At 41.6% G+C, this 19342-nt stretch overlaps 2 protein-coding genes across 17 annotated transcripts in view; one reads left to right on the forward strand and one right to left on the reverse strand.

Annotated features, from left to right (window-relative positions):
• NCOA4 (nuclear receptor coactivator 4) overlaps positions 1 to 18073 on the reverse strand; it is a 66084-nt gene extending 48011 nt beyond the window's left edge. Inside the window, exons 1-3 of one of the 3 annotated variants that reach the window (XM_038578082.1) lie at positions 17718 to 17871; positions 17194 to 17316; positions 14399 to 14550 (exon numbers count right to left, since the gene is read on the reverse strand). In XM_038578082.1, the coding sequence (XP_038434010.1) occupies positions 14399 to 14477 (79 nt within the window). In that variant the 5' untranslated portion in view covers positions 14478 to 14550; positions 17194 to 17316; positions 17718 to 17871. Of the gene's footprint in view, positions 1 to 14398; positions 14551 to 17193; positions 17317 to 17717; positions 17872 to 17958 lie in introns of those variants that run through there. The other 2 variants (XM_038578084.1, XM_038578083.1) reach the window with 2 other exon arrangements.
• The window catches only part of WASHC2C (WASH complex subunit 2C), a 56048-nt gene continuing 54735 nt past the window's right edge, over positions 18030 to 19342 (forward strand). For all 14 annotated transcript variants that reach the window (XM_038578063.1, XM_038578067.1, XM_038578072.1 and 11 more), the window contains exons 1-2: positions 18030 to 18185; positions 18307 to 18429. In XM_038578063.1, the coding sequence (XP_038433991.1) occupies positions 18183 to 18185; positions 18307 to 18429 (126 nt within the window). In that variant the 5' untranslated portion in view covers positions 18030 to 18182. The remainder of the gene's footprint in view (positions 18186 to 18306; positions 18430 to 19342) is intronic.

Here is a 19342-nt window from a genome sequence, read left to right on the forward strand (position 1 = left end):
CCTTATGCAGAACTTTTTTTGGAGAATCCTGGTATCTATGGAAGGGTCTAGGGCACTAGAAATGAGAGGGAGAAAACTGTGTCAAGATATAACTAAAGCTTCTTCCCACTGTCTTTTGCTATTGAGATGCCCAAAAGCAGTTTAGATTTTTTAAAGCTTTTTGTAAACTCCAATAGTAGGAGGGCTACACATGGCCACACCTTTTTGCAAATACTGGGAAATCATAGCTGGGGGAGGGTATCCTATTGGAAAACAAAAAGGACTCGTTTTAGACAAGTGCTATGAATTGAATGTGCCTCCTCTTCCCCTCCAATATATACTAAACTCCTATCCCTAAATGTAATTATATTTGGAGATAGGGCCTTTATGGAAGTAATTAAAATTAAATTAAGTCATGAGGATGGGAATTCCAAGATGGGATTGATGTCTTTACAGAAACACCAGAGAGTTCCCCTCTCTTTGAAAAAGCTCACAAAGAGGTCGTGTGAGCACACATCAAAAAGGCTGCTGTCTGCAAGCTGAAGGAAGAGGCTTTGGAATTGTGGGGGCCAAGGGCAGGCTTCCCCAAGATGGGACATTTTGGCACTTGGATTATTTTGAGCTGAAGGCATTTGAGACCCTGTGGGCTCACGAGAAAATTTTGCTCCTCCCTTAATCATGTAGAAGAATCTAAATTGGATCTTTCCTTCCTATTAGAATAGGGGTTATTAGCAAAGATAAATTTTATCAAGTGATCCTTCTGTATAGCAGACCAAACAACTAATTATCAAACATCTGCTCTTCTTCTTACTGTCCTGTAAATTGTGTTCTTTTTCTCTTAAGTCCTAGACCCCTACCCCATTCTCCTTAGTTCAGAATGATATATATATACCTCATTTTGCCTATCTTTGGAATTTCCATGTCTATGTAGATTTGCTACAAATATGCTGTTAAATTTTGTTTTCTCTTGTTAATCTGCTTTGCATCAATTTGATTCTTAGTCCAGCTAGAAGGACCTTTGAAGAGGACAGGAATTCTTGCTCCCTTACAGAAATAGAATCCACCCTGCCAGCACCTTGATCTTGAACTTCTTAGCCTCCAGAACTATGAGAAATAAAGTTTCATTGTTTAAGCCACCAGTTTATGGTATTTTATTTATTTATTTATTTATTTATTTATTTATTTATTTATTTATTTATTTATTTTTAATTTTTATTTATTTATGATAGTCACAGAGAGAGAGAGAGGCGCAGAGACACAGGCAGAGGGAGAAGCAGGCTCCATGCACCGGGAGCCCGATGTGGGATTCGATCCCGGGTCTACCAGGATCGCGCCCTGGGCCAAAGGCAGGCGCCAAACCGCTGCGCCACCCAGGGATCCCCACATCTGGGTTTATATCTATTGTCTCACAGTATTAAGAAGAGTCCCTTTGACATTCATGTTCTAAATTTTTATTGTAGTGGCTATATGACTACTCATTTGTCATCCAACTGACCACTCAAAATAGGTGAATTTTACTGTATATAAATTATATCTCTGAACTTATTTTTTTAAAATATTTATTTATTTATTTTGGAGAGAGAGAGAGAGTATACAAGAGGAAAGAGGGAAGGCAGTGGGAGAGAGAGAGAAGCAAACTCCCCGCTGAACACAAAGCCCTACTCTGTCCTTCATCTAATGACTCTGAGATCATGACCTGAGCCTAAATCAAGAGTCAGATGCTTAACTAACTGAGCCACTGAGGTGTCCCTCAGAACTGATTTTTTTTTATACAGACACAGGATGTTGAAACTAGTGAATGGAAATTTGATGAGCAACAGAATATTACATTAACTCAAAGTAATTAAGTCTTCCAGATTGCTTATTAATCACAGAAGAAAAAAGAGCAATTTCTATTGAGACTAAGTGATACTACCTAACCATAGAATCAAATCTAATTGCCAACATCAGGGTTAAAATGAGCCTCCTCCTATGATGCCTTGAGGACATTCTTTTGTGGAATTCCTGCCAAAACTGCATATCTTTATCTCATCACAAGGAAACCTCATGTGAACATGTTCTACACAATAGCTGGCCCATACTCTTCAAAATATCAAGGCCATGAAAGATGAAGAAAGGTGGAGGAGCTGTTCCAGATTAAAGGTAACTAAATAAATATTACCCTAGATTGGATCCTGGACTCAAATCTAGAATATCTGGACAATTGGTGAAGTTCAAATATAGAGTGGACCAGATAATTATTTTATTTATGTTAAATTTTCAGGATTTTGGGGTACCTAGCTAGCTCAGTTGGTGTAGCCTGAGCTACAAATTTACTACTCTTGATCTCAGCGTAGTAAATTTGGGCCCCATGTAGGGTGTAGACATTACTTTAAAATAAAATCTTTAAAAAAAAGTTTCAGGGGCAGCCCAAGTAGCTCAGCGGTTTAGTGCTGCCTTTGGCCCAGGGCATGATCCTGGAGACCCGGGACAAGTCCCGCGTCAGGCTCCCTGCGTGGAGCCTGCTTCTCCTTCTGCCTGTGTCTCTGCCTCTCTCTCTCTCTCTCTCTCTCTCTCTCTTTCTGTGTCTCTCATGAATAAATAAAAACCTAAAAAATAAAAAAAAGTTTTAAAAAGTTTCAGGGTTTTGATAAATGTATTGAGGTTAAATTTAAGAAAAAAGCCATTGTTCTCAGGAAGTTCCCACAACTATCCATGGATATAGGGACACGATGAATACACGTTACTTTCAGATCGCTCAGATAGAGACAGGAAATGGTAACTTGAATGTGACATAATGTTAACCGTTGGTGATTCTGGGTGAAGGGTCTACAGGACTTTTTTCAACTATTCTGGAACTTTTCTGTGAATGTGAAACTAAATCAAAATTAAAAATTTTAAAAAGAGTCCTCTGTGATGGTCAATAAGTACCTGACAAGATGTTCAACATCTTTAGTCATTAAGGAAATGTAAATCAAACCACAGTGAGATACCACTTTATACTCATTAGGATGGCTCTAATCAAAAAGACAGATCAATTTTTTTTTTTTAATTTATGATAGTCACAGAGAGAGAGAGAGAGAGAGGCAGAGACACAGGCAGAGGGAGAAGCAGGCTCCATGCACCGGGAGCCCGACGTGGGATTCGATCCCGGGTCTCCAGGATCACGCCCTGGGCCAACAAAAAGACAGATCAAAGCAAGTGCTGCCAAGAATAAAGAGATATAGAAACTGAATGAAGTTCCTTAAAAAGTGAAAGACAGGGCAGCCCCAGTGGCACAGCGGTTTAGGGCCGCCTGCGGCCCGGGGTGTGATCCTGGAGACCCGGGATCGGGTCCCACATCGGGCTCCTGGTGCATGGAGCCCGCTTCTCCCTCTGCCTGTGTCTCTGCCTCTCTCTCTGTGTCTCTGTTAATAAATAAATAAGAAAAAAATTAAAAAAAATTTTTTTATGATAGTCACAGAGAGGGATCCCTGGGTGGCGCAGCGGTTTAGTGCCTGCCTTTCACCCAGGGCGCGATCCTGGAAAACCGGGATCGAATCCCATGTCGGGCTCCCTGTGCATGGAGCTTGCTTCTTCCTCTGCCTCTCTGTGTGTGTGTGACTATCATAAATAGATAAAAATTAAAAAAAAATTCTTATGATAGTCACAGAGAGAGAGAGAGGCAGAGACACAGGCAGAGGGAGAAGCAGGCTCCATGCACCTGGGAGCCCGATGTGGGACCGGATCCCGGGTCTCCAGGATCGCACCCTGGGACAAAGGCAGGCACCAACCGCTGCGCCACCCAGGGATCCCAAGAAAAATCTTTAAAAAAAAAAAAACAGTCAAAGACAGAGTTACTATTTAACTTAGCAATTCCACTCGTAGGTATATACCCAAGAGCACTGAAAACAGGTACTCAAATATGTACTTATACATTAATGTTTATAGTAGCATTATTCACAACAGTCAATAGGAAAAAAAAGATAGGTAAAAACAAGCCAAATGTACATAAAAATGAATGGATAAACAAAATATGATCTATCCATACAATGGAATATTATTCAGCTGTAAAAATAATGAAGTATTAAAAGAGGACTCCAGCTAACTTCATTTTGACCTCAGTCAAGTACTTTCTAATTCATTGAGTTCTCTTCAGCTTATCTCTTAGCTCAGACAAAAAACCTTGTGGGCAAAGCATCCCCGATGCTAACTGAAACTACTCACACAAGCAATAAGGACTGCCCCGAGCCAGCAAGATCCTGCTTGATTGACTCCAAGGCAACCTGATCAACTTGAACTCAGATGGGCCAGCTGCATGTACCCACCAACCTTTGTCCCATATTTCCCTTATATAAACCTGAAGTATACTCGGCACTTTGGAGATAGTCTTAGAGACACTAGTCTGCTGTCTTCCTGGTGTTGGCCTCGCTGAAATAAACTTGTTTCTTGTTTCACCATTGTTCATCTCTGCCTGTGGATTTTATCAGTGGCAGTTGGCCGAACTTGGTCTGTTTGGGACCCCTGGAACCAGGGGCTTTTGTACCCCATGCACCAGCTATAGATCCAAAGAGACCACATGACCAGAGACAATGAATGTCTCCCCAGAAACATGAGGAGACAGGAGACTGAAGACCACATGGGCACCCCCTCCAAAATCTTGATTCTGTGTAATCCTTAAAACCTAGGCATGCCCTGGCGAGCAGGAGAAAATTCCCCAAAAAAGCTGAGATGAAATTGTCTGCCATCCCAGTGGGATGGGGGCTTGAAATCAAAATTAAGTTGATGTGTGCAAAGTAACAAGATGCAGTTTCTTTTGCTCATTTGGGGCACTGTAATACTGTGATTTATAAGAAATATATATATGGTCTTTATCCTCATTCCTAGCAGAGTTCCTAAAACCCTTGGGATTTCCTAAATGATAGGAGCAATGAAGGTGTCTTTTGTTATTCATAACAAGCCCCTTTCCACTACATCTATATTTATGTTAATGACGGGAATTTGAAAGCCTCTAAGTGTGGGGATTAATTGCTAGGGGAACCATCCCTGTTATTAGAGGTTATTGGAGGCTTCATCTCAGCAGAAGGGAAGGGGTGGAGGTTGATCAATCACTAATGGCCATGACTTAATCAACTATGCCTATGTAATAATGAAGCTTCCATAAAAGCCCAGGAGGGTGGGGTTCTGAAGCTTCTGGGTTGGTGAACAATGGGAGGTGCTAGGAGAGTGGCACCCAGAGAGGAGGGTATGAAAACTCCACGCCCTTCCTCACATACCTGCCATATGCATCTCTTCTATCTGGCAGATTCTGAATTATATCCTTTTATAATAAATCAGTAATCCAGGGATCCCTGGGTGGCGCAGTGGTTTGGCGCCTGCCTTTGGCCCAGGGCGCGATCCTGGAGACCCAGGATCGAATCCCACGTCAGGCTCCCGGTGCATGGAGCCTGCTTCTCCCTCTGCCTGTGTCTCTGCCTCTCTCTCTCTCTCACTGTGTACCTATCATAAAAAAAAAAAAAAAAAAAAAAAAAAAAAAAGTTAAAAAAAAAATAAATCAGTAATCCAGTAGGTTAAATATTTGCCTGTGTTCTGGCAGTGCTCTAGCAAATCAATCAAACCTGAAGAGAGGGTGGTGGGAACCTCCAGTTTATACCCAGTAGTCAAAAGCACAGATAACAATCTAGATTTGAGATTGACATTTGAATTGGGTGGGGGGGAGTCTTGTGGGCGTAACCCCCTAACCCTAGGATCAGATGCTATCTCCAAGTGGAAACTATCAGAGTTGAGTTAAACTGTAGGACACCTAGCTGGTGTCTGGAATCAGGAAATTGCTTGGTGAGTGGAAACTCCTACCCAAACATGCACACATTTGGTGACCAGAAGGGAAATTAAAAGATCAAGGGCTCTGTTAGCCCTGGAAAAAAATCTATTAAGGAAGTATTTGTTCTTCCTAGTTACCTATATCTTCCTAGTTTTACTATGCTTTTTTAAAATAAAAAATATTTTGTAAATTTTTAAAAAATTATTTATTTATGATAGTCACACACACACAGAGAGAGAGAGAGAGAGAGAGGCAGAGACAGGCACCCAGAGATCCCGATTTTGTAATTTTTATACATCCTTTCCGGCAGCTATTGAGATGATCATATGGTTTTTCTTTTTTGACTTTCTTCTTTTTTTTATCCTCTTTTACACATTTTGCCCACCCACACCACTCTCCATCTCTGGCTACTGGCAATCTAATCTGTTTTCTGTACCTATGAGCTCATTGTTTTTTTGATTGCACATACAAGTGAGGTCATATGGTATTTGTCTTTTCCTGTTTGCCTTATTTCATTTAGCGTAATGCCCTTAGGATTCATCCACATTGTTGCATAATAAAATCCCATTTCTTTATCCATTCATCCATCAATGGACACTTAGGTTGTTTCCATATCTTGGCTATTATAAATAATGCTGTAATTATAACCAAATCAACATGACTTTGCCCCTTGACAGAAACTATACCAGGTAAGCTGTTGGACAAAGGAAACTATTTCCAGCAAATAAGGAATATCTTCCAAAGTCCTGTCTCCTGGACAAGGGTAAATGGGCTTTTATTTAAGGTTAGGATGAATATTTAGATAGGGAAGCCTTGTCATGGTAGAGAGAGAGGGAGGCATAAAGTTGTGCATGCGCCTTTAGGAAACATGTCTCTGTACACACTGTATGTTAGGTAAATGAGGCTTGTGTTCCTCCTTGGGTGGAAATTTTAATATTAGAATGAGGTAAAGGTAGTTGTGGGTCATTCTGTACTTGAGGTCATTCCCTGGTCTGCCTCTGCAGGTATGAGTCAGGGGTTATGCTCAAACTGGTTTGGGTGATTTGGGCAGTCTGGGCCAGCAGGAAGTCTTGTCTGGGTAGTCACTATTGCTTGAAGGGGTGCTTTGGTTTTCATTTGTCTGAATTAAAAGATAAGTGGAAAGAAGAGCTTAAGGAAAAATGTGGACAAAGGTCAGTGAGTATAATAAGCAGGTGGGCAGTAAAGGTCAGGTCTTAGGATCTATCTGGTGACACAATGAATGTCAGGGTGGATACATCTTTATGAATTAGGGTTCACATTTTCTTCAGATAAATACTGAAATGTGGAATTGCTGGATATGGTGGCTCTATTTTTAGTTTTTGAGGAAACTCCATACTTTTTTCCATAGTGGCTGCACCAGTTTATAGTCCAACCAATAGTGAACAAGAGTTCCCATTTCTCTACATACTCACCAACACTTTTTTCTTGTTTTTTTTTTTTTTTTTTTAAAGGATTTTATTTATTTATTCATGAGAGACAGAGAGAGAGAGGCAGAGACACAGGCAGAGGGAGAAGCAGGCTCTATGCAGGGAGGCTCTGGGCTGAAGGTGGCGCTAAACCGCTGAGCCACCAGGGCTGCCCTCCTTTTTTTTTTTTTTTTTTTTAATAGGTGAGGTGATATCTCGTAGTTTTGATTTGAATTTTTCTGATGATTAGTGATGTTGAGCACCTTGTCATGTACCCCATTGCCCATAAGTATGTCCCTGGAAAAATGTCAATTTAGATCTGCCCATTTTTTAATTGGATTGTTTGGGTTGTTTTTGTTGTTGTTTTTTTACTATTGAGTTGTGTGAGTTCTTTATATATTTTGAATATTCACCTCTTATCAGATATGTCAGTTTTGCAAATTTTTCCCATCCTGTAGGTTGCCTTTTCATTTCATCGATATTTTCCTTCCTGTGCAAATCCTTTTTAGTTTGATATAGTCCCACTTGTTTACTTTTGCTTTTGGTGCCTTTGTTTTCGTGTCTTTAATCTATTTTGAGTTAATTTTTGTGTATGGTATAAGACAGTGGATCACTTTCTTTGGCCTTTTAAGATGGCAACTTATTTATCAAATTCCCTTTTATTGGAAGACTGTTGCATACTTGGGAAAAAAAACCTGTTACGGCCTATTGTTACTGCAATGAGTTTCTGGATTCTGCTGGCTAATAGTAATTTAAGATATTTGCTTTAATATTCTCAAAGGCTGCCCTCTGATAATTTGTTGCTGCTATTGTCATCTCTGTGCTGCATTCCTCTGGGGGATATTCCTCCAGAGGATGAAATCCTGGTTGTTCTCCTCCAGGGGGAGATATGGAAGAATGTGACTAGAAGGAATCCAGTCTAGACAAGGAAGGGCTGGCATAGATTTGCCTTGAAATGAAGTCATGATGGAAGAGCAGCCAGGCAGAGAGCATAGGTCATTGCATGTATTTAAAAACTATGAAGATCAATGAAAAAAGGCAGCAGCAAGCTTCATGGTAAAAAAAAAAAAAAGAAAGAAAGAATATCCACTTAAGTCAGGAATAATACAAGAATGCTATTTCTTACTACTTAAAATGGCTTTGGAGGCATTTAAATAAGAAGAGGTTTAACATTGGTTAATTAGTTATTAGTTAATAGTTTGTTGCAGTTGTTGTTGTTTTGGACTTGTTTAGTGACTTTCCTGTACTAATTTTGTAGTCTGTTTTCTTTGTCATGTATGGCCACTGAAGTCTCTGCTCACTTAACTTAGTGGTCCAGCCAATGACTGGAAAGAGATTCCTTAAATGTCTGGCATCAGTAAGTCTCCCAGCCTTTGCCAAGAGGTCTGTGTCTATGTGTTAGGGCATACTTAAATTTGGCAATTTACAGCTCAGGCTTAGCCTTCACTTCTTGCTTATACAGAGCCTCAACACTAACAGGAGGGGAGAGATTAGGGCCTTCTCAAGTCTTAACTGGGCACATGCACTGGCTTATACGTCAACTGGCCTCTAGCTCCCCAGGAATATGTTGGAACTTTTCAAAGTCTTCTATGGACATCTCAATCTCCAAACTTCCTTTTCAGTTTTTGGGCAGTTTCTTTTTCAGTTCTACAACTGTTACCCTTTTTCATGTACCCGCTATGTTAAACAGTCACTACAGATTTTTTCTTTCTTTTTCTTTTTTCCCTTTCTTTCTTTTTCTTTCTTTCTAAGGATTTTTATTTACTTATTTGACAGAGAGAGAGAGAGAAAGAGCAGAGAGAGAGCAAGCAAGCACACAAACAGGGAGAGCAGCAGGCAGAGGGAGAGAGGGAGCCTGATTGGGGGGGCTCAATCCCAGGACCCTGGGATCATGACCTGAGCTGAAGGCAGACACTTAACTGACTGAGCCACCCAGGTGCCCCTGATTTTCTTTTTTTAAACAAATGTTCCAAGAGAAGGTTATTCACAGTGAGTAAGCTCTGAATGAGGTCAAATAAAGATAAACTTTGTGAGTGGGAATTTCCAGGAGACTCTAAACAGGTCAGCCTATATAATTATCTGGGAATAGGGCTCTTTCAGGAGCCCCAAACTTGTCTGGTCTCTCCAGTGGTTGTTGCTGATTGGGTTCTACAGCTACCATGTTGTGCAGCCGTTGGCTTTCAAAGAAGGAAACCAGAATTGTGCAGTTGTGCAGCTACCATGTTGTGCAGCTACCATGTTGTGCAGCTGTTGGTTTCCAAAGAAGGAAACCAGAATAGGGCAAGCATAATTCTGAAAAGCTCCCTGTTCTTACCGTGATTCAGCTATTTTTCTTGAATAAATGTTCCTTGGATTGTTGTCTTTGGTTCATCTTCATAGTTCTAAGAAAGTTGATTTTGAATTTTTTTGCCAGAGTTTTCATTGCTTTTATGGAGGAATGGATTTTTGGATTCTTAGTCTGCCATTCCATTCTCTAGTGGAATTTTGATGTTTCCTTTCTTACATTTCTGAAGTTTATTCCTAGGGTATTTTTGTTGCTATTTTAAATATAACATTTTCTTTTTTAAAAAGATTTATTTATTTATTCATGAGAGATAGAGAGAGAGAGGCAGAGACATAGGCAGAGGGAGAGGCAGGCTCCCTTAATGGACCTGATGTAGAATTTAATCCCAGGACCCCAGGATCACAACCTGAGCCAAAGGCAGATGCTCAACCACTGAGCCACCCAGACTTCCCTATAACATTTTCTTCCACTATATTTTCTAATTGGCTTTTGTTTTTATTTAAGAAACCTCTTTAAAAAAAAATTTCAGTATAATTGATATACAGTGTTATATTAGTTTCAGATATACAATATAGCAATTCAACAATTCCATACATTACTCAGTGTTCATCATAAGTGTTCTCTTAATCCCCTTCACTTATTTTACCCATCCCCTCACCCACATCCTTTTGGTAACCATCTGTCTATTCTCTATTATTAAGAGTTTGATTTGGGGGTACCTGGGTGGCTCAGTGGTTGAGCGTCTGCTTTTGGCTCAAGGTGTGATCCCAGGGTCCTGGGATCAAAGTCCTGCATCAGGCTCCCCATGGGGAGCCTGTGTGTGTCTCTCATGAATAAATAAATAAAATCTTGGGCAGCCCGGGTGGCTCAGAGGTTTAGCGCTGCCTTCAGCTCAGAACCTGATCCTGGAGACCCGGGATCGAGTCCCACGTCAGGGTCCCTGCATGGAGCCTGCTTCTCACTCTGCCTGTGCCTCTGCCTTTCTCTCTCTCTCTCTCTGTGTCTCATGAATAAATAAATAAAATCTTTAAAAAAATAAATAAAATCTTTTTTTAAAAAAAAGAGTGTTTTTTTGGTTCATCTTTCTATTTTCCTTTGTTTCTTAAATTCCACATATAAGTGAAATCATACAGTATTTGTCTTTCTCTGACTTATTTCACTTAGCATTATATTCTCTAGATCCATCCATGTTATTGCAGATGGGAAAATTACATTCTTTTTTTTTTATGGCTGAGTAACCTTCCACTATATATACATGCCACATATTTTTTATCCATTCATCTATCAATGGACACTTGAGTTGCTTCCATATCTTAACTATTATAAATTATGCTGCAATAAACATAGGGTGCGCATGTCCCTTTGAATTAGTGTTTTCAATTCTTCAGGTATCTAGCACTGGAATTACTGGATTATATGGTAATACTATTTTTAATTTTTTGAGGAATCTCCATATTGTTTTTAATGATAGTTGCACCAATTTACATTCCCACCAACAGTGTAGGAGGCTGCTTTCTTCTCACATACTCACCTTGTGTTTTTTAATTTTAGCCATTCTGACAGGTGTGAGGTGATATCTTGCTGTGTTTTTGATTTGCATCTTCCTGATGATGAGTGATGTTGAGCATCTTCTCATGTGTCTGCTGGCATTCTGAACGTATTCTTTGGGGAAATGTCTGTATGTGTCTTCTGCCCATTTTAAAATCAGATTATTTGGTTTTCTGTGTGTTGAGTTGTATCAGTTCTTTACTTTGGATACCAACCCCTTATCAGCTACAACATTTGCAAATATCTTCACCTATCCAGTAGATTATCTTTTAGTTTTGTGTGTTGTTGTCTTTGCTATGCAGAAGCTTTTCATTTTTGATGTAGTTTTAATAGTTTATTTTGGCTTTTGTTTCCCTTGCCTCAGGAGGCGGATCTAGAAGGATGCTGCTACAACAATGTCAGAGAAATTACTGCCTGTGCTATTCTAGGATTTTCATGGTTTTAGGCCTCACATTTTGAGGTTTTGTGTGTGTGTGTGTGTGTGTGTGTGTGTGTATGGTGTAAGAAAGTGGTCCAGCTTCATTCTTTTGCATATAGCTGTCCAATTTCCCCAATACCATTTGTTGAAGAGACTGTTTCTGATGGCATATTCTTCCCTCTTTTGTCAAAGATTAGTTGGCTATATAATTGTGGGTTTATTTCTAGGTTTTCTATTCTGTTCCATTGATCTATGTGTCTATTTTTATGCCAGTGGTATACTGGCTTGAATAATACAGCTTTATAACATAATTTGAAGGCTGGAATTGTGATACCTCTAGTATTGTTTTTCTTTCTCATTGCTTTAGCTATTTGGGGTCTTTTGAGGCTCCAAACAAATTTTAGTATTTTTCTAGTTCTGTGAAAATTGCTGTTGGTATTTTGATAGGCGTTGCCTTAAGTCTGTAGGTTGCTTTGGGTAGTACAGATGTTTTAACAATATTTTTTCTTCCAACCCATAACCATGGACTGTCTTTCCATTTCTTTTTTTTTTTAAGAATTAATTAATTAATTTATTTATTTATTTATTGGAGAGAGAGAATGAGAGAGCACACAAGCAAGGGTAGCAACAGAGGGAGAGGGAGAAGCAGGCTCCCTGCTCATCAGGGAGCCTGATGCAAGGCTTGATCCTAGGACCCTGGGATCATGACACGAGCCAAAGGCTTAACCAACTGAGTCCCCCAGGAGCCTCTGTCTTTCCATTTTTTTGTGTTGTCTTCAATTTCTTTCATCAGTATCTTATAGTTTTCAGAATACAGGGCTTTTACAACTTTAAGTTTATTCCTAGGAATTTTATTATTTTTAGTGTAATTGTAAATGGGACTGTTTTCTTAATTTTTTTCTCCTGCTTCATTATTAGTGAATAAAAATGAAAGAGCTTTTTGTACATTGATTTTGTATCCTGTAACTTTACTGAATTCATTTATCAGTTCTAGTAGTAGTCTCTCAGATTTTCTATATATAGTAGCATTTCATTTGCAAATAGTGAAAGTTTTACTTTTTCATTACTAATTTGGATGCCTTTTCTTTCTTTTTGTTGTCTGATTGCTGTGGCTAGGACTTCCAGACTATGCTGAAGTAAAGTGGTGAAAGTGGGCATGCCTGTCTTGTTCCTGATCTTCAGGGAAAAGCTCTCAGTTTTTCCCCACTGAGTATGATGTTTGCTGTGGGTTTTTCACATATGGCCTTTTTATGCTGAGGTATGTTCCCTCTAGAACTACCTTGTTGAGGGCTTTTTATCATGAATAGATCTTGTACTCTGTCAACATTTTTTCTGCATTTATTGAGATGATCATGTGGGTTTTATCGTTTCTCTTATTGATATGATGTAACATGTTGATTGATTTGTGAATATTAAAACACCCTTATATTCTGGGAACACATCCCACTTGACTGTGATGAATGATTTTTTTATTGTATTGTTGGATTTGGTTTGTTAAATATTCTGTTGAGGAAACTGGCAGTTGATTCTCCTTTTTTTTGTAGTGTCTTGCGATTTAATTTTTAAGAGTTCTTTCTTTCTTTCTTTATTTATTTTATTTTATTTTTTTATTTATGATAGGCACGCAGTGAGAGAGAGAGAGAGAGAGGCAGAGACACAGGCAGAGGGAGAAGCAGGCTCCATGCACCAGGAGCCCGACGTGGGATTCGATCCCGGGTCTCCAGGATCGCGCCCTGGGCCAAAGGCAGGCGCCAAACCGCTGCGCCACCCAGGGATCCCATAATTTTTAAGAGTTCTTTAATATCTTCCTAGTATATTAGAGATATTAGCTATTTGTCTGTTATATACATCGCAAATATTTTCTTTTGGTTTGCCAATTGTTGTTTGACTTTATGATGGCTTTGACCATGAGAAATGTTTTATTTTTATGCATTCAAATTTATCATTTTTTTTTATTATTACAGATTTCAAGTCATAGTTAGACTCTACTTATACTGAGGCTAAAGAGGAAGTCATTTGTCATGTCACTTGCATGATTTCGGTTTTTGCATTTAGATCTTTAATCCAGTTGGAATTTATTTTTACGTGAAATGATAGTTACGGTTCTACTTTTATCTTATCCCAAATAGCTACTCAGTTGTTTCAGCAGTATTTTTTTTTAAGTCCATTTTTTGGGGTGCCTGGGTAGCCTTTGGTTCAGAGAGTGATCCTGGAGTCCTGGCATTGAGTCCCACATTGAGTCTCAATTGCATTGAGCAGTCCCATGGGGAGCTGCTTCTCTCTCTGCCTATGTCTTTGCCTCTCTCTCTGTGTCTCTCATGAATAAACAGATAAAATCTTTTTTTAAAAAAGGAGTGAAGCAAATGGGTGAGCAAAATTATCATGATGCAGGAGCATTTCTTAGTGGTTTAGCTTTCATTAAACAGTCAGTGTAGGAACTGGACTCCTAGGAGGGTTACAAAGTCTCCTGGTAAGACTTGCCAACCACTTCTGGGAATGATGATGGCATTACTTGAGGCTGCCTTCTGATGTATTTGGGCATTACTTGAGGCCTGCCTTCTGATGTATGTGGGCAATTAGCAGAGTCAAGGGGAGGTTGGATAAACACGGGGAAGGGTTATTTAATGTCATATAGTATCAAAGCTCTAAAGACTTGCAGCTGATTTAAAATTCCAACTCTTGAATCTTTATCAGGCCACCCTAGAGTTAAAGCCTTGACTCACTCTCAAATTCAGAAAAAGAGAGCTCAATGATTAACAGAGGCAGGGAAAGGGCTGTGGGAGAAATGCATCCCTGACAGCCCAAAAAGTGCTGCTTGTTGACATATAAAGTCAGAGTTTAGAATCAGTAAGTAAAGCTGCTTGATTCCCATAACTCATCAGACTCTATTACTCTGTATATGGATCAGCTTTTCTACCAAGGTCAGAGAGCAGAGATCTGTTAGAGGAGCATGTTGTACTTACTGTGGGGTGCCTGGTTTCTGGGTTGTTTTATAGGGAAGCATTTCTGAGTCACCTCATGTGGAGCCTCTGAATTGCCCATTCTTGTAGAAAATCTTTTCTTAGGCACTTTAAATGACTCTTAGAAGAACTATGGCTTACCCACGTTGGAGTTTCTGTAAAATAAAGCAGGGTGGCTAGACTTATTTTCAAGAAAGTAGAGTTAGAAAAATCAGTCCTTACGTTACATATAATACATTTGATGGTCAACCTCAAACATTGATATTTTAGATCTGTAGGTATTTCAGTGCAACATCTGAGAGCTATGCATTATGAAAGCATAAAATGTATTATTCCCCAGTTTTCTCAGCCTGTGATGCTGTAAAGATGTAAAATTAATCCTATGGAACAGAAAAAGCATTACAAGTTATTTAATACCTTTGACTTGAATTCTACCTTTATTGAAAAGGCAAGCAGCTAGTGGTCTACATTATTGTGTGTACCTTTTCTTTTTTAAAGATTTTTATTTATTTATTCATGAGAGACTTCTAGAGAGAGGCAGAGACACAGGCAGAGGGAGAAGCAGGCTCCATGCAGGGAGCCTGATGTGGGACTCGATCCCGGGTCTCAAGCCCCGGGCTGAAGGCGGCGCTAAACCGCTGAGCCACCTGGGCTGCCCTATTGTGTGTACCTTAAGTTAGAAACTGTTATAAAATGGAAGGAGATTTTTGTGATCATCAGTATTTCAAAAACACTTCAGATAAAGGTCACCTAGAATAATGACATTTTAAGAGTTGTAAACCCACCTTGCGGGTAGTAGTTTGTTGAACTAAGGGTTTTACCAGAAAGGAGGAACAATGTCATAAATAAATTTGTGAGTCTTATTAAAAAGAATTTGGTGGCCTGGGTGGTGAAGTCAGTTAAGCATCTAACTCTTGGTTTCAGCTCATGTTGTGATCTCGGGGTCCTGGAATTGGGCCTTGGATCAGTCTCTGTGCTCAGCGCAGTCTGAGATTCTCCCTCTCCCTCTGCCCCTCCTGCTTATGCTCTCTCTCTCAAGTAAACCACCAAATCTTAAAAAAAATTTTGGTGAGCAGGGTGATTGGCAAACTGTATCTTGTAGTTAAGAAATCTAAGTTGAAGACTGTAGAGCTTGACAGTTTTGGGATATAGTTGCACACATTTGCTGCTCATGTTTCATATACTAGTGCAAAATGATAACTGGTAGTAATTTTGAGGCCGTCCATTTGGCCAAACTACCAGATACATAATTAATAAAGTACTATAATAATATTTTAAAAACAACCGCCATTTAAAAAAAATTTTTTTTTCAATTTTTATTTATTTATGATAGTCACGGAGAGAGAGAGGCAGAGACATCGGCAGAGGGAGAAGCAGGCTCCATGCACCAGGAGCCCGACGTGGGATTTGATCCTGGGTCTCCAGGATCGCGCCCTGGGCCAAAGGCAGGCGCCAAACCACTGCACCACCCAGGGATCCTACAACTGCCATTTTTTAAAAAAGCACATAACTTACAGTTAGTAGACTTATTAAAATGGGTCAGAACTATATTATTGGATTTTTAGGTTTGTGGGTTCTCATAAAACAAAATGCACAAGTCCTATTATCAGAACCACAGAGGGCTAGCAATACATACAAAGGAACTAGCTAGCAATACATGCAAATCAACTACCTCTAACCAAATTGGGGGTTTGGTTAGAGATGGTTGGTTACAATTCTAAACTCTAATGCTATAATCACACCATTTGGACCACATAATTACTTAGAAAATCAGCTGGATTTGAGCACTCTTAGTCACAGGTCCAAATTCATTTGCATATGTTAATACTAAGGCTATAGCATTGGTCATTTTATAAATACTGTGCTTCACACTGTAATGTAAAATGTGTATATTTAACACTGCTTGTATAAATTATATAAATGATAGCAAATTTGGATAAATTAAAGCTTTTAAAATTATTATTATTGTTACTTTTCCATTAGTACCTGTAGCTTCAGCAATGACTTTGTAAAACCCTGTCTTAACAATGACCAATTTTGTAGCTTTTAACATTCTGGATTTTCATTTGTTTTTGAGAGAGAGAGAGAGAGAGAGAGAAAGCACACGCAGGCTAGTGCAGGAAGGGGCAGAGAGGGAGAGAGAGAGGAAAAATCTTTTTTTTTTTTTAAATTTTTTATTTATTTATGATAGTCAGAGAGAGAGAGAGAGAGAGAGAGAGAGAGGCAGAGACACAGGCGGAGGGAGAAGCAGGCTCCATGCACCGGGAGCCCGACGTGGGATTCGATCCCGAGTCTCCAGGATCACGCCCTGGGCCAAAGGCAGGCGCCAAACCGCTGCGCCACCCAGGGATCCCGAGAAAAAATCTTAAGCAGACTCCAAGCCAGCATGGAGCTGAGGCAGGGCTGGATCTCTTGATTCTTTCATGACCTGAGCTGACATCAAGAGTTGATTGCTTAACTGACTGAGCTACCCAGGCGCCCCTGGATTTTCAGTTGTAAGGCAGATTTTGGCAGTGGCTTTTCTCTTATTAAATCCTCTAATATTAATGAACAATGAAACATCCATTAAACTATTAGGAAATACTACATATTACATCGGATTGTGTAATGCTGAGAAGTTTATATCTTCAACAAAATTGTTAGACCTGTCCCTGACTTTGAGCAATAGCCACATTATAGTCATAAGTGAAAATAAAGACGAGAATATGCCATTGTTTCCACGATGTGAAAATTAAAATCCTGTAAATCATAAAACACCCCAATTCCTATCATAACTATTTAAAAGATTGTGAACTTACCAAAATGCACATGAAGTAAGTTTTTTGTTTTTTTCTAAAGTAGGCTCCGCATCCGATGTGGGGTATAACTAATGACCCTGAGACCATGAGTCGCATACTGCACTGAGCGAGTCAGCCAGGCACCTCCAAACAAGAATATTACATATTTGATACCATGTCCCTGCAAGATATGTTTCTTCCTTTTTCTGAGGAGGAAGCTAGCAGAGGTTAAATAACTTGCCCTTGGGCACAAAGGAACGAAAAGAAACTGGGATATTTAATTAGAGAAGTAAATTGGTCTGGCACAAGAGGGATTAAAATCTGGATCACGGAGCGCTAGTAGGGAGCGGGGAGAGTCGAAGATATATTCGCAGCGGGGACCAGATCACAAAGGATTTTTGCTTGTCTTATGAGAAGTCTGAGCTTGCATCTGTGGACTCACTGTCGAGCGAATCCGAGTGAAGGATCTTAAGCAGGCCCTGCCTACACACGGAGTCGAAAGCGAGCAAACTGATGGTCAGGCTGCTCCGCCCTTCGCCACTTACTGAGCACCGGCGTGAAGGCCCAGCGGGAGGCAGCAGAGCGCCCCGGCGGGGCCAGCTTTCCGTCCGCCCGCGTGACTCGACGGCGAAGGCCCTAGCCGGGTGGTCCCACCGGCTACCTCGCCGCTCCCCCGAGGCCACTCGGCAGCCACCGCGTCGGGCCCCACGCTCCCTCTAGTGCAACCGTGCGGAGTGCGCCCCGCCAGCGCCCCCTAGCGTCGTCACCCTTCCCGCCAGCTCCCACCTTAGCCCAGCCGCAAGCCGCCTGACGACTCCCTAGCTGGTGGCCGCCTCTTTTTTCCGGCGCCATGCACATCCGGTCACGTGTGAGCCCAGTCACGTGAGAGCCGGTCACGTGCCGCGCCCCGCAGGGCTCCGGACTCGGCGCTCGGCTTCCGCAGACCTGCGGGCCTCGGCGGGTGGGGTCGTGGCTGCCTGCCTCGGAGCCTGCCGGACTGCACGACCGGGATGGTGAGGGCGGCGGGCCGGGCCGGGGCGGGGCCGGGGCCGGGGAGGGCAGGAGCTGGCCGGGCCGGGCCGGGCCGGGCCTTCGCCTCTCCGAAGCTCAGCCTCTCTGGTCTTGCCGCTGCAGATGAACCGGACGACCCCGGACCAGGAGCGGGCGCCGGCGTCCGAGCCCGTGTGGGAGCGACCCTGGTCGGTGGAGGAGATCCGTAGGAGCAGCCAGAGCTGGTCGCTGGCGGCTGATGCGGGCGTGAGAGGCGGGCCCCGGGACCGGGAGGGGAAGGCGGGGCCGCCTGGGGTGGCGCGCGGCCTGCGGGCAGAACAGGAGCCCCAATTCCTTCTCCACCCGATCTATCCCGCTGCCATTTTTTTTAAAAGACTTTATTTATTTATTCGTGAGACACACACACACACACACAGGCAGAGACACAGGCAGGGACCATGCAGGGAGCCCGATATGGACTCGATCCCGGGACTCCAGGATCACGTCCTGGGCCGAAGGCAGGCGCTAAACAGCTGAGCCACCCAGGGATCCCCTGCCTCTGCTATTCTTAATAACATAACCCTCTCGCCTTCAAAGACACCGCGGCTGCAGTTCTAGGCCCCCGGGCAGGGGAGGGCGGGTCGTCCTTAGCCGGCTGAGTGCCCCCACTGGGCCTACAGCCCACACGCGGGGTTCTCTTCCTGGTTTGAGTTTTGTAGCAGCGCACCCATATCCATCCTGAGGGAGGCAGATAGGTTTTCTCTGCGCTGCTGGATTGCTAGGTCCCTAGTGAGGCCCTTCCACGTTGAGACCCAGACCGTATGGGGAGGTAGACAAGCCTGTAAATGGATATCCCGGAGTGGGACTTTGAAAGCGGGGGCTAGAAGCCCAGAGCTGTGATTCCAAAGTCCCATATGAATGCCATTTTTTTTTTTTTTTAAATAAGAGTAGTGGTTTGTTAGTTTGCCCTTCTTCTGGGATTTCTGAAGAGTGATAACCAAACAGGACTTTCAAATTTCACCAGAAATGAGATAGCAAGTGTCCACCGACTCCTTGGCACTGTTTTGATGAACTTCTTTAATGTTTTTCAGGGCTACTTGGTCCTGGGTATTGTCAAAAGCAGCATCCCTTACATTCCAGCACACATACACTTACACAAAGGTGAAAAGAAATGGGTTCT

The sequence above is a fragment of the Canis lupus genome, chromosome 28 (assembly GCF_011100685.1).
Source record: "Canis lupus familiaris isolate Mischka breed German Shepherd chromosome 28, alternate assembly UU_Cfam_GSD_1.0, whole genome shotgun sequence".
Taxonomy (NCBI): Eukaryota; Metazoa; Chordata; class Mammalia; order Carnivora; family Canidae; genus Canis; species Canis lupus.